Source organism: Zeugodacus cucurbitae, chromosome 5 (assembly GCF_028554725.1).
Source record: "Zeugodacus cucurbitae isolate PBARC_wt_2022May chromosome 5, idZeuCucr1.2, whole genome shotgun sequence".
Taxonomy (NCBI): domain Eukaryota; kingdom Metazoa; phylum Arthropoda; class Insecta; order Diptera; family Tephritidae; genus Zeugodacus; species Zeugodacus cucurbitae.
In genome coordinates this window covers 65,150,641-65,165,877 of record NC_071670.1, presented here as the reverse complement: position 1 = coordinate 65,165,877, position 15,237 = coordinate 65,150,641, and the positions used below count along the sequence as shown (strand labels likewise).

The following is a 15,237-nucleotide window of genomic DNA, read 5'->3' as shown; positions in this document are numbered from 1 at the left end:
ACAAAAACTCGCAGAAAGACGTAAATGAGAAAATGCCCGGTTACTTGAGCCTACATCAGCATGTGCAGACCCTAATCATTAAATGGACGCCAAATCAACTCATGAACGGTTACAATGAGGAGGAAGAGGATGAGAATGAGGAACAGGATAAGGAATCATACTGGGCCTATGCGCTCAATATAAATGTCGATGAGATTGTCTATGTGCATTGCCATCAGAATCGTGGTGAAGATAGTGGTGGCATTATAATATTGGTCGGGCAGGATGGTGTACAACGTCCACCGATACATTTTCCCGAAGGTGGACACATGCAACAGTTCCTAAGTTGCTTGGAGACAGGCCTGCTGCCGCATGGCCAATTGGATCCACCACTTTGGTCACAACGTGGCATTGGTAAGATATTTCCATGGCCGAAGAGTGTACGCAGGCGTATTTTACCCTCTGTCATGGAATCGTTTGATGAGACACCAATTGATTATGTCTTTCGCATTGTGAGCAAAAGTAAACATGAGGAATTTGGTAAGAAAGTCTGCGGTCTGGTTATTAGAATATTACTCAAATATTTTTCATTACTTTCAGCTGCCGCTCACTCCATACTGGATTTTGTACGTAGTACTCCACGTCGTGCACAACTAAGCAGCTGCTCCACAACTGGATCGAGTGATTGTTCGAGCAAGAGTCTCTCTATGGATCAGCATCCGCTGGAGTCTCCATTGGTGAGCACAATTTATAAACTAATAAATTCGACTCTTAGTCAAATATCTTCATTTACAACAGGTTCAGACCAAACAAAACACAAGTATCGAGATGGTTTGCTCAACAATGAGAAGACAAATAATATCGAGAGCATTTTACGGTTGGTTGGCCTACTGCAGACATTTATCAACAGTACGAACTCATCTCTCAGGACTGGTACATGGACGTATAACACCGGAATGTAAGTTCCAAATAATTTCGAATATTTTTCTTTCAAACAGTAACCTTACTTCTTCGATTAGTAAAAGCCGACGAGGATGGCCTAACGAAAGAGCGCTGGGAAGCTTTAAACGTCAATGGTGTTGTGGCAAATGAAGTGGATGTCTATCGGCTCGTCTATTTTGGTGGTGTATGCTCCGAGCTGCGTAAGGAGGTATGGCCGTATCTGCTTGGTCATTATAGGTTAGTTTTCTAAAAATATAGCAACTCGACAGACTTTAATTTTTCAATACCAACAGCTTTGGTTCGACACCAGAGGAGCGCAAGAAGCAAGATGAGACCTGCAAACATTACTACGAGACGACAATGAGTGAGTGGTTGGCAGTGGATGCGATCGTACAGCAAAGGGAGAAGGAGAAGACGGCACGTGCAGTGGCCAAACTCAGTTCAGGCAGCAATAGTGGCAATGACAAGACTGTGCGTGCTGCCTATATAGATGCGGGTGATTTGGAGAATGAGGTGTTTGAAGATATTTCAGATATATCGGATCCTGGTGAGTTAGAATATGACGAAGAACAACAACGGCAGGCGCAAGTCGAAGCAACGACTGGAAACGGACAAAACTACCTAACCGTAAAACCAATACCGCGTGCTATGAAAACGAGCACGGATTCGGGAAATGTAGACGAAACTATGGAGGAAGAGGATGAGGATGAAGAAGATGTGGTTAATAAACATACAGAGTTGCAAAGCGGAAATACGTTGCCAAAAGATCAGTTCACTGATGCAGGCGTCACTGAACCAATTTCGAATAAGAGCAACAAAAGCGAACCGACTACTGGAGAAACGGAAGAGTGCGCACAACCCGTACAGAGTGATAAGACCTCGCCATCTTCGTCTTCATATGAAACTGTTGGCGCTGGTTTTGGCTATACAGATTTGAATCTGCATACATCCATATCGGCGAATTTGAATTCTACCGATGAGCCAGAGAAAAGCGTGCTGAGCCCAGAGTTCCTGAGTGCTGACGACTTGCCGGCGCAACTTGGCGTAGCCGACGAAGATATACGTGAAATGACAGCAGTCGAAACGAATGTTGCTGGTCGACCTTCTGCTGTTATCGTAACGAATGCCTCGATTGATGTGGCAAATTGGCTGCCTGATGTAAAATCGGAATATGAACAAATGCCACCTCTAAAGGAGCAAGTATCGATTGAGGCGCACACAGAAGTTGCTGCAGTTAGTGGTAGCAGCATTATGGATGCATTGCAGGAACCGAAATCGGCATGTGTTTCACCGGCGAGCTCAAATGGTGGTGTCTATAGTGTAAGTTAAAATGAAAATTGGAGTGGATCATGAACCGTCATGAAAGGGGTCTAAATAAATGTTTAAATATCAGTAGAGTTTTTGACGTGACAAGAAGAGTTCTAAAGTAGCGGGCATTGAGTAACTCGTATTTATACGAGTTCTCTGTAAGAGCTCTGCTATTGTAACGTCATCGAAAACTTGCTCTCATAATTTTCTTTCCTTTTCTAATATAACCTTCCATTGGTTATAATTTCAGAGCGAATTGCTGGAACAATTCGGATTGAATCTACATCGCATCGAAAAAGATGTGCAACGCTGCGATCGCAACTACTGGTATTTTGCCAATGAGAACTTAGACAAACTCAGGAATGTTATATCCACGTAAGTGATATTTATTTGTCTCACATTTACCTTGAGTAAATGAATCTCTCTATTTTTGAACAGTTATGTGTGGGAACATTTGGACGTCGGTTATATGCAGGGCATGTGTGATTTGGTGGCACCTTTGCTCGTTATATTCGACGACGAGTCACTCTGCTATAGCTGTTTCTGCAAGCTTATGGAGCGCATGATCGAGAACTTTCCGAATGGCGGTGCCATGGATATGCATTTTGCGAATATGCGGTGAGTGAGATTTTCTTATAAATTTCAGAACCAAATTGAGCTCCTAAACAATATTTTCAGTTCCCTCATACAAATTTTGGACTCGGAGATGTATGAGCTAATGGATTCGAATGGCGACTACACACATTTCTATTTCTGTTATCGCTGGTTCTTGCTAGATTTCAAGCGAGAGTTGGTCTATGATGATGTCTTCGCGACATGGGAAGTGATTTGGGCGGCAAAACATGTGGCCTCCAGTCACTTTGTGCTCTTCCTCGCTTTGGCGTTGCTGGAAACTTATCGTGACATAATATTGTCGAACAGCATGGATTTTACGGATGTCATCAAGTTCTTCAATGGTAAGCTATTGGTTGCATACAATGTTTTAAAGCCTTAATTATTTAAACATTTCAGAAATGGCCGAGCGTCATAATGCGCAAGCGGTGCTGCAACTGGCACGCAGTTTTGTCTTGCAATTGCAAATGATAATCGAAAATAAATAAATGTATTGTTGTTATTATGTGAAGGAAATCAATATATAACCTAGTGGTACTTATCTCAGTGGCATGGAGTTTAGTAAGCGCCAAATGACAGTGGCTTCCAAAAGTAGTGTTACTAAAGGAAATAAAATAAATTGATATTTGTAGTGTGAAAAGTTCATACCAAATTATAAGCAAATATATATGCCTAGAAATATAGAAAAAAAAATATAAATAATTTTTCTGTAGGTAATTATTTAGTAAGTATTATTTTAAAATTAAAATGATTAAAAAATATTAAATTATTAAAGTTAATATATCAAAAACTTTGTTTTAATTTAGAATGTAATTTTTTTTTAATTGTTCAAAAATAATAAAAACGTATCTACCAATAATTAAAAAAAAATAAAAACAAATAGTTCAACACTATAATAAAAAAATATGTCAGAAAAAAATCTTATCTATGCAAATTTGCGTATATGGGCACTAATGATATGGTAAATAAATTTCAAATAATTGAAAAAAATAAGAAAATAAAAGTTGAAATTTGACACAATCAATAAATTTAAAAAAAATATACATAATATCAGAAAATATCTTACAATAAAAATAAATTATTAAATCTGACTTCGTTTTGTGCCACTGTGCAATAAATAAAATATTACTGTGTTCAAATTGAAATATATATATTTTTTAAATATCATTATTTAAATTTTTATTTTCTTATATTCAAAATTATAATTATTTCTATATTATTAAAATTATTATTTTTTAATTAAAATATTAATGTAAATATACTATGTAAAATATTTTTTCAATATAAAATTTTCAGAATTTTCAATATAAATTATTTTCGTCGTTTAATTATATTAAATCATTTATGTAATTTCAAAAAAAAAAAAAAAAAAAACAACTAATCACGCCACTGTAATAATAAACATAATGAAAACTCCTATTCTATAACTAGTGACTAGCAAATAGAGGCGAAGTGTAGCATCAGAAATGCTGAGTATGTATACTGAATATCAATTAGAATGTGAACCCCTAACAATCAGCATAGAATTTAGCACATTTGATGAATTTTATTAAAGTAGAAAAAATTAAAAATTTAAAAACTACAGAAAAAGTAAACATGAAAGAGCAAATCTACTATAAACAATAACAACATTATTCCAAATATTTATATAATATCCAGTCGCAGAGTATGCTCATAGTATTAGAAGCATTACAAAAAAAAACTGAAATTAAAAATGTTTCCATTATTTTTTATTAAATTATATTTTTCAAAAAATAGAAATTTTCCAAAAAAAAAATGCAAATTTTTAAAAATGTTTTCCAAAAAATTTTCGATTAAATTTTTGTTTCATGTTTTTGGTTTCGTATAATAAAATTAGTAATAATCATATAATTTTGACAAATTTTTTAATAACAATTTTACAGTTATTTCAATTCAATTTAAAAACTACTAAGCCATACAAAACTTAAAACCGTGTTTCACTACATTTGAACTGGTACTTTTCATATCACAAAACAGAAGAATTTATAATATCTATCAACTATACATATATGTCGTTTATGTATCACTTGACGCAGTTTTTATGCAATACTTACATATAAATGTAGTTAGACACTTGAATATGATTTAAATTTACTATAGAAATACATAAATTATCAATAAATGACTCAAAATAGACATCTACTTATAATTGCACACAATTTTTATACAGTTATAATTACTGGCAGCTGTAACAGTATATTTATAAAATGGACTACAAATATATAACCGTATAATATTTGACTATAATACTGTTAGTTAACCGAGTCGCAAAAGAGTCGCCAATATAATGATTTCTGAGTATACCATTAAAGTTAACAAGTAAGGATGGGCTAAGTTCGGAAGTAACCGAACATTTTATACTCTCGCAATATATTGAAAAATTTTTATTTACGAAACACACAAATTTACCTAAAAAGTCGGCATAAAGTTTAATAGAATAACGAAAATCAGCATATGTAGTATATGAGGGCTGAGGTAATTCCTGAACCGATTTCATTAATTTTTACCAGCAAGGTGCACTATATCCAAGACTATACGCACACTTAATATTGCTAAGATATCTCACATATTAACCAATATATATATGCGGAATAAAGCCCAACGTATTATTGAAAAACCTATAATTAGGTATATGGGAGCTAGGAGATTTTATCAACCGATTTTAATAATTTTTGGAATAGAACTAGAAATATTAGAAGAAAACAATTTCCTCTGAATTACATGAAATTATCTGAGAGATTTACCCATATTTTCGATTACAATTTACCCTTAGGCGCTAAGTTCAACATGTTCGATATCTGGGGCCTTGAAAAGTTATAGTCCGTTTTCGAAAATTTTTTCAAAAATCAAGTCAGAGATGATATACACTATTTGTGTCAAGTTTTATTTCGCTATCTTCATTGGTTCCTTATGCATACATTATAAAGTGAAGGAATAAGATGGAATTCAAAATTGAGTTATAAGGAAAGTAGTTGTGGTTGTAAACCGATTCCTCCCATTTTTTGTCTGCTTTAACAGGGTGTCAAGAAGATATTATATACCGAATTTTATTGAAATCTGTCGACTAGTTCCTGAGATATGGTTTTTGACCCATAAGTGGCCGATGCCACGCCCATTTTCCATCTTGTAAAAAATATGAGTTCAACTTCCTTCTGCTATTTCTTCTGTAAAATTTAGTGTTTATGACGTTTTTCGTTAGTGAGTTAACTCACTTTTAGTAATTTTCAACCTAATCTTTGTATGAGAGGTGGGCGTGGTTATTATCCAATTTCAACTATTTTCATGTTGTGTGGTGGGGTACGTAAGATAATTGACTGCAGAAAGTTTGGTTTATATAGATTCATGGGTTTGCGAGATATATGCAAATAACCGATTCGGGGCGGGGCCACGCCCACTTCCCCAAAAACATACATCCAAATATGCCCCTTCTTAGTGTGATCCTTTGTTCAAAATTTTAACTTTATAACTTTATTTATGGCTTAGTTATGACACTTTATGCGTTTTCGGTTTTCGCCATTTTGCGGGCGTGGCAGTGGTCCGATTTTGCCCATTTTCGAAACAACCCTCTCACGGTCCCAAGGAACATGTGTTCCAAGTTTCATTAGGATATCTCAATTTTTACTCAAGTTATCCGTTGCACAAACGGACGGACGGACAGACATCCTGATTTCAACTCCACTCGTCATCCTGATCATTTATATATATATAACCCCATAGCTTACTCTTTTATTTCTTGGTGACACAAACAACAGTTATGTGAACAAAGCTATAATCTTTAACAACTTTGTTGGGGGAGTATAACAATGTATATTATTTCAAGGAGCTAGATTTTGTGGTTAATTGTATGTGTAAACAAATATGCTTTGGAGACTGAGATTTCAAAATTAATGGAGTATTATTTCTCAATACCTGTAGATCCAATTGTATACTTTTATGTAAATACTATAATTATATCAATTCATATGTATAAATACTATATACTTTTAACTAGACCTCGAAATTTTGTCGGAGATTTAACTTCATGTAAGAATAATATTTTTTATTTAACTATATAATATTTGTACATATATATTTTCGTATATTAAAATATATAAATATTTTTTATAACTAAACAACTATTTGTACTACCAATAAAAACATATATCTCTACACACAAACACACCGATTTTAATGAAAGTTGCCAAATATTCGAGTATTTACTGTCTCATGTACCTATAATACATACAAGTACATATATACCTAATTTTAAGCTGACTATTAACATACCGTTCTATGTATTTGTATGTATTTACAAACGTATTATTTACCTTTTATATGAATAACTAACTGTTTTTATATGTACATACATATATATATATGTATATTCCGTGTGACGTTATATATGTATATTTATATTATAATACAACACGTGTACCGTTGAAATATTTGCAAATTTGTACCTAAATTGTAACAGTTTTTTTTTAATATTATGTAAACTGAAACTGCAACTTTTTATGAATATCAAAAAAAAAAAAAATGGCGCCGCACAAACACAAACACAAATAAATCTGTATACTATTGTTAAAAAGAATTTGCAGCTTAAGGCAGCTCAATTTAGTCAAGTAAATGTACTCTGTGTACACACATACCTACATTCAAACCCATGTGCATACAATAATGTCATAAGTGTTGTAACGGAGTTATATGTTGAAAAGTTAACTTAACTGAAACTGTAATAAATAAAAATGTATTTTTTCTCTCTTAAAAAAGCGTGGTTTATTTTTATCTAACCTCAAAACCGCAACTCCAAAGTTATTGTGTATAAATTATGGATTCTAAAATTTATTATTTAAAATTCCGTTTCGACTACAAGTCACAACAGCTATACTATCTATACTACTATTATAAAGAGGAAAGATTTGTATGTATGTTTGTAATGAATAAACTCGAAAACTACTGTGCCGATTTCAAAAATTTCAAAACCTACCAAGTACGCGTTTGAGAGTCGAATACGGAGCGGCTTGAAGAAAAAACAAGAAAAAACGTTAACTTCGGCTATACCGAAGCTAATATACCCTTCACAGATGCATTTCTTTTATTAACTACATATGTGTTTAAGCAAATCTAAAGACGTAAGAAAAAGTAAGTAAAGCCAAGTAAGGAAGGGCTAAGTTCGGGTGTAACCGAACATTTTATACTCTCGCAATTTATTTATTTAACTTAATTAATATTATATAATACACAATTTGACCCACATATTCGTCATATATATTGTATAAAGTCCATTGAGAGTTGGAAACCATAATATTAGGTTAGAAGCACCGAGGTCCTCGTGTTCGATATATGGGGCCTTAAAAACCTATGGTCCGATTTCGGCGATTTTTAGAATGGGGCTGCCACACTATAAACTTAGTATTTGCGTAAAGTTCTGCACCGATATCTTCACTAGTGCTTACTTTATATATTGTAAAGTAAACGATTCAGATCGTCTTCATAGTTCTGGTATATAGGAAGTAGGCGTAGTTGTGAAGCGATTTGGCCCATTTTCACAACAAATCATTCGACAGACAGACATTCGGATTTGAACTCCACTCTTCACCCTGATCACTTTGGTATATATAACCTTATATCTAACTCGTTTAGTTTTGGGTGTTACAAACAACCGTTATGTGAACAAAACTATAATACTCTCTTTAGCAACATTTGTTGCGAGAGTATAAAAAGAAAACATTTTATTAATTCTTTTTAGCTGGGTTGTTTGCTAGAAACATTAAGGTTATATAGTTAACCGATCTGAACAATTTCTTCGGAGATTATAAATATTACTACCTTAAGCAGTAATCCATGTCAAATTTCGTGAAGATACCACGTCAAATGCGACAATTTTCCATACAAGCCCTTGATTCCGATCGTTCAGTTTGTATGGCAGCTATATGCTATAGTGAACCGATCTGAACGATTTTTTCGGAGATTAAATTATTTCTATGTACAATAACTCACACCAAATTTTGTAGATATGTAGTAAAATGCGGAAGTTTTCCATACAAGCCCTTGATTCCGATCGTTCAGTTTGTATGGCAGCTGTATGATGTAGTGGTCCGATATCGGCAGTTCCGACAAATGGGCAGCTTCTTGAAGAGAAAATAACAGCTGCAAAATTTCAAAACGATATCTTAAAAATGAAGGACCAGTTCGTATATATACAGACAGACGGACATGGCTAAATCGACTCAGTTCAACATACTGATCATTTATATATACATTTTATAGGGTCCCCGACGCTTCCTTCTGGGTGTTACAAACATCGTGACAAACTTAATATACCCTGTTCAGGGTATAAATATTAGAAAATTGCAAGCTCGCACTAGGGCGTCGAACTCTGACGCCTTCATACTCAGATAGAAAGACAACGGACACCAAAGACTAGAGGTCGTTATCAAGTTTTAGCTCATTGGAAATAAAATGTAATTTAATGTTCGAATTTTCCTTATTTTACTTTTTTTATATGAACCCACGCAAGAAACGGGAAAGTGTCTAAAAACTTACAACTTTTGTTTAAACCCCTGCTAAGCCGGAGCGGTCTCCTAGTTTAATTATATATTTATTCAATATCGACAGAAAAAAATCTTCACACATTAATCTTATAATTGGTAAACAAAAATCCAAAATGACGAAAGCCTCAAAAATTACTTCACGTGACCCAAAAAATAAAATAATATTTGACCTCACGTGAACCCAAAAAATTACACCTCAGTTCAGAAAATAAATCGGACTTCTCAAAATGTAAACAAATCTGTCCTTCAAAATGTGTGAACAGACAAGATTTCGAGAGACGTAAATGACCTTTGGTTAGAATTTGTTTATATTTTGGGCGAGTTCAATGTCCTTTGGCCAGCGACACTCACGATCAGCTTTGAGGGGTCATATAATGCCAGCTTTGTTTAGAATTTAAGGGGTCAACTGAATTCAGGTTGATTGATGTAATGTGACGTTAGGTTTGTTGTTATTTTGAGTGTATACCGAGAAATTAGAAGTGACTTCCCTCTCCTAAGCCCACATCCAATGTGATATATATTTAGGGCTCTAAATTTAGTTTATAAAGATTTAAATTAAGCCGTACGTATTTAAATAAGGCCGGCCTTTAATTAAGGTTTAAAAAAAAGAACAAAAAACTTTGAACATAAAAATAAAACGTGTTCCGCCTCTTTCACTCAGTTCAATGCTCAGCTTAGTTTAATGGTAATGGTAATCGCTATTTTCGAATTAATGCAATACACACGCATATCTACATTAGGGTGGCCCTTAGTTGTATGGAGGATAAAAAAAGTTTCTGGATTCTCGATCGCACCCCCTAGAAATATGCGAATAGCCCAAAAACTAGTATATACAAAGTTTTGGGTCAATCAGAAAAGGTTTAGAGGTTGCGCAAGAAGCTTGAAATCCTGAAAAAATAAGAATTTTTGCAATTTTTATGTCTCAGACTTCCATATTTCAAAGTCACATTATCCCTTACTGATTTTCCATACCGTAATAAGATAATAAGAATAACATTAGAACCGTTATAACGGTATATCACGAGCATGCGACGCTTGAGAATGCACCACATTAAATTTACTTTCATATTTGTATTTCTGTAACTCTATCATCAATCGACCGATTTTTAAGATTGTGGTAATTTTGGAAAGGTAATAAAATGCAGATCTTATTACGGTATGGAAACCAGATAGTGTGGCTTTGAAATATGGAGACATAAAAATGACAAAAATTCTTAATTTTTCAGGATATCAAGCTCCTTGCGCAACCTCTAAACCTTTTTTTGATTGACCCAAAACTTTGTATATATTAGTTTTTGGGCTATTCGCATATTTCTAGGGGGTGCGATCTAGAATCGGAATACTTTGGAAAATAAGGTCCACCCTAATCTACATATATAATTACCTAGACAAAGAGTGAGTTTTGTGCTGTGTTATGTAATTTCTTTGAGTTTGAATTAATTATGCACTCACCATTTACATTGCCTATGCCATTCGCGGTAATTATTCAGCTAATGAATAATGTAATTATATTAATGTAGTACTGAGTTATGTAATGCAGCAACATTTTGTGGTCGCTGTTAGCGTTCATTCGATTTCGAACATTAAACTCGAAGCTCAGTATAATTCAACTAAAGCTTCAAGTGTGTTTAGAAGTGGTTTGTCTTTGGTTTGTGAACTTTTTCAAAAAATTTGTTTAATATTGAAGAGTAGTGGAAATATATTGAATGCAACAATGTTCTTTCTCCTGCAACTGATTTGGGATTATTTGCGGGAGTTCGATGACAAATATAGAGGTAAGAAAAATGGAAATCGATTTATGGTACTCAATCGGCTGAAGTTGGGATTTATTTTGAAAAAGTAATTCAAAGGCTGAAACTATGACATAATTTTTGTGAACTATGCAACTTTTGAACCTCAATATTCGCCAGACATGAGACATGATTTCGTGTGACTTTTCCCTATTTCGAAAAATAAAGAGATTCTTAAAGAACCGTCGTTTTATAAGCATACCAGAATTGAAAGAGCGAGTTTGAGAACTGTTTCGACGATTGAGATAATCGCTGACATAAGTGAATAATATCGAATGTGGACTATTTTGAAGTAGTCAACATTAATGTAGACGAATGAATAAATATTATTTCCAAAAAATGAAAATTCCCGTTATTTTTTGAACACACCTCGTATAATTTTACTTTTGATGAGACAGAAATATTTGCGGTTTAGAATTCCAAAATAATAATTTTTTGATTTATTTGCAATCCCATAATACAAAATTGTTACTCGCTGAAAAGTCTTAAAGGTCGAAATTGTAAGTGAAACTGAAGCAACTGTTCGATGAAATGGATTGAAATCATAGATATCATGTTTTCCAATTTCTAGGCGAAGTAGCAAAAAAACTAAAAATGATTTTGAAGGCCAGGAACTTGTTTCATAATTTCTAACCAACAACATCACATTAAAACTTTAATTATTGAATAATATTAGCGTCTACACTATAGATGAAAGGAAGAAGCATCAAGCATCCAGTAGAACTAAATATGTCTGGATGAGGCAGTGTAACCAAAGAGATGAAAATGTGCTCCGAAATTATCTTTCGGCTTAATTCTTGTCACTATTTAATACTCTAACGCCGATAATGACGTAAGTGATTCTGTTTATTAAAACAAATAATGTGGCCTCTTTGTGCCAAAATCACATTAGGCTGCTGCTGGATAGGTTTAGCTACTACAACAGACATGTTCTCAACAGACCATAGCTCTTTAATATGATGCTTCACTAGTCTATGCACAGGAATCATCATCAGTTCCATATGTTAAGTAAGATTTACTTTAAGCCCTTGAAAACGAAAAAATAACATATTATTATACTAAAATAAATAAGTGTGAAAGCTTATAAAGCTCCCGAAAGCATAATAAAATGTATTGAATATTTATAGAAAAATATAACACTTCTTACAGATCGTCGCTCGGAAAACTATTTTCTATTTAGTCCGTTGCAAGTGACTCTCACTTTAGTCGCTTACTATGTATTCGTTAAACATTTGGGTCCGAAATTAATGGAAAACCGCGCAGCTTTCGACTTGAAGTACGTCTTATTGGTCTACAATGCTGCGCAGGTGCTCATCAACAGCGGCTCGTTGATCATGGTAAACACGCAGAAAAGTATAACTTAAAGTTTAATTTCACTTATTATACTCTCGCAACAAATGTTGCTAAAGAGAGTATTATAGTTTTGTTCACATAACGGTTGTTTGTAACACCCAAAACTAAACGAGTTAGATATAGGGTTATATGTACCAAAGTGATCAGGGTGAAGAGTGGAGTTCAAATCCGAATGTCTGTCTGTCCGTCTGTGCAAGCTGTAACTTGAGTAAAAAAATTAAGATATCTTGATGAAACTTGGCACACTTATTTCTTGGCACCATAGGAAGGTTGCTTTCGAAAATGAGCAAAATCGGACCACTGCCACGCCCACAAAATGGCGAAAACCGAAAACACATAAAGTGCCATAACTAAGCCGTAAATAAAGCTATGGAAATAAAATTTGGTATGAAGGATCGTGGCCCCGCCCCCTACTAAGTTTTTTGTACATATCTCGCAAACCAATAGAGCTATATAAACCAAACTTTCTGCAGTCGTTTTTTTAGCCACTTCCTAATACAGTCCAAAAATGAAAGAAATCGGATCATAACCACGCCCACCTCCCATACAAAAGTTAGGTTGAAAATTACTAAAAGTGGGTTAACTCACTAACGAAAAACGTCAGAAACACTAAATTTCACATAAGAAATGGCAGATGGAAGCTGCACTCAGATTTTTTTACAAAATGGAAAATGGGCGTGGCGTCGCCAACTTATCGGCCAAAAACCATACCTCAGGAACTACTCGACCGATTTCAATGAAACTTGGTTTGTAATAGTTTCCTTACATCCCAATGATATATTGTGAAAATAGGCCAAATCGCTTCACAACCACGCATACTTCCTATATACCAGAACTTTGAAGACGATCTGAATTGTTTACTTTACAATATATAAAGTAAGCATTAGTGAAGATATCGATGCAGAACTTTGCACAAATAAATTGTATATTATATAATATAAATAAAGTTAAATAAATAAATTGCGAGAGTATAAAATGTTCGGTTACACCCGAACTTACCCCTTCCTTACTTGTTTTTAATTAATTTCCTGCAGGCTTCTTACTACACCTGGCTACATAAACCATACGACCGCTTAACTTGCATGATGCCCGTTATGGATAGCAACGTAGTCGGCATGATCGAACTACGATACTCTTACATCTACTATTTGCTGAAAGTATTCGACTTAGCCGACACTGTGTTCTTTGTGTTGCGCAAACGTTACAATCAAGTGAGCTTTCTGCATGTCTACCATCACATTATGATTACAGTGGCCACCTTTATATATCTGCGTTATCTGCCCGGCGGTCATGGTGCTGTACTAGCCCTACTCAATCTAGCCGTGCATGCTATTATGTATTTCTATTACTTAATTTCGGTATTGAGGCCAGAGCTGAAACAGTCATTGTGGTGGAAGAAACACATAACGCATGCGCAAATTGTGCAATTTGTGATATTGTTCGTGCATTTCGGTCGTGCGCTCTTCGATAGGACCTGTCTATATCCAACAGTGGCGCTGTTCTTCGGCACCACTCAAGCGGCCATTATGTTGGTGCTCTTCTGCGATTTCTATTATAAAGCCTACTTACTTCCGAATAAGCGAAAATTAGTGAAGAAATGAGGCCTCAGTGACGAGCGTTTGCCAGCGGCAGAAAGAGTGAAGAGTACAAATTAATGGCGGCCAAATAAATATGATTTATAATAATATATAACCAGATGTTTTATATTTTAGTTTAAGAACGGTTTCGTACAGTTAAGTAGAATATTTCAGAGTTAAATGCTGAACATGAAGCTTTAGAAAGCTTTACAAATTAAATATATTTATCTGATAAACTTTTCCAAATAGCAGTGTTAGACTTGAGTAATCTCAATAATGCAGTAACTTTGAGATTCCCAAACTTTAATGTGATTAGAAATGTTTAAGTTAACTTCAGAATGTCACTGTCATATCCGTTTCAATAAAAGCTTACTTCATTGTTCATTTTATGATACCTATATTTGTATGTATGTATATATAGAAACCCCGAGGCCTTACGTATTTTTTAAAAGAAAGCTTTAACTTTCAGAAATGTTACAATGCAAGAGCTTTTGTATAAAAAATCCTCTGTAAATAAAGCTTTTCGTGACTACCAATCTTAAAGCTTTGACTTTCAGAAAAGTTGCAGCGCAAAAGATTTTGTTGTAGTCCTTTTATGAAAGCACAAGTAAAAATAGGATATATAATGAATTTTCATTTAAAAGATCATTTTGGAAGCTTATGAGAATACAAATATATAAGTAAGTATGTATATAAAAGAAAGAGCTTGGATGAAATGAAAACGTGTTACATTATAAAACTTTGTACAAAAGCTGTAAAGCTTATACATTAAAAGAAGTCGTTCAAAGAGCTTAAAATATACAGTGGAATTTCTCAAACTCGAATCACCATAATCCACAAAAAAACGTCGAGTTAGAGAGTCTTCGAATTATAGTAATTAAAGCTGTAAAATATAGAAATACTCACAGTTTTAGTTATTTGCTTCGCAAAAAGTTTTATCTCATGCCTTTGCTACACGATTTATGAAATCTATAAGTGTAATATCATATTTTTTGTTCGTCTCTATACGAATTTAGGGACTCCTTTAAAATTGTTCCTTGATAGTAAAATTTTAAATTTTGTACTATGACCTGGTCGAAAAGTTCGATTTATTGAAGGTAATTTGTATGAAATTTGACTTCT

The 15,237-nt window shown here is 34.0% G+C and overlaps 2 protein-coding genes across 2 annotated transcripts in view; both read left to right on the top strand.

The window, feature by feature from the left end:
* Window positions 1-3,776, top strand: part of LOC105213816 (small G protein signaling modulator 2) — a 32,114-nt gene extending 28,338 nt beyond the window's left edge. The window contains exons 5-13 of the mRNA XM_029041398.2: window positions 15-519; window positions 580-716; window positions 778-937; window positions 999-1,158; window positions 1,215-2,241; window positions 2,480-2,604; window positions 2,668-2,847; window positions 2,908-3,185; window positions 3,241-3,776. Of these exons, the coding sequence (XP_028897231.2) occupies window positions 15-519; window positions 580-716; window positions 778-937; window positions 999-1,158; window positions 1,215-2,241; window positions 2,480-2,604; window positions 2,668-2,847; window positions 2,908-3,185; window positions 3,241-3,329 (2,661 nt within the window). The 3' untranslated portion in view covers window positions 3,330-3,776. The remainder of the gene's footprint in view (window positions 1-14; window positions 520-579; window positions 717-777; window positions 938-998; window positions 1,159-1,214; window positions 2,242-2,479; window positions 2,605-2,667; window positions 2,848-2,907; window positions 3,186-3,240) is intronic.
* A 7,202-nt stretch (window positions 3,777-10,978) lies between these two features.
* Window positions 10,979-14,504, top strand: Elovl7_0 (elongation of very long chain fatty acids protein 7). The gene is made up of 3 exons (XM_011186892.3): window positions 10,979-11,170; window positions 12,335-12,522; window positions 13,573-14,504. The coding sequence occupies exons 1-3, from the start codon at window positions 11,110-11,112 to the stop codon at window positions 14,137-14,139; spliced, it is 816 nt and encodes a 271-aa protein (XP_011185194.1). The 5' UTR covers window positions 10,979-11,109; the 3' UTR covers window positions 14,140-14,504.
* The last annotated feature ends 733 nt before the right edge of the window (window positions 14,505-15,237 follow it).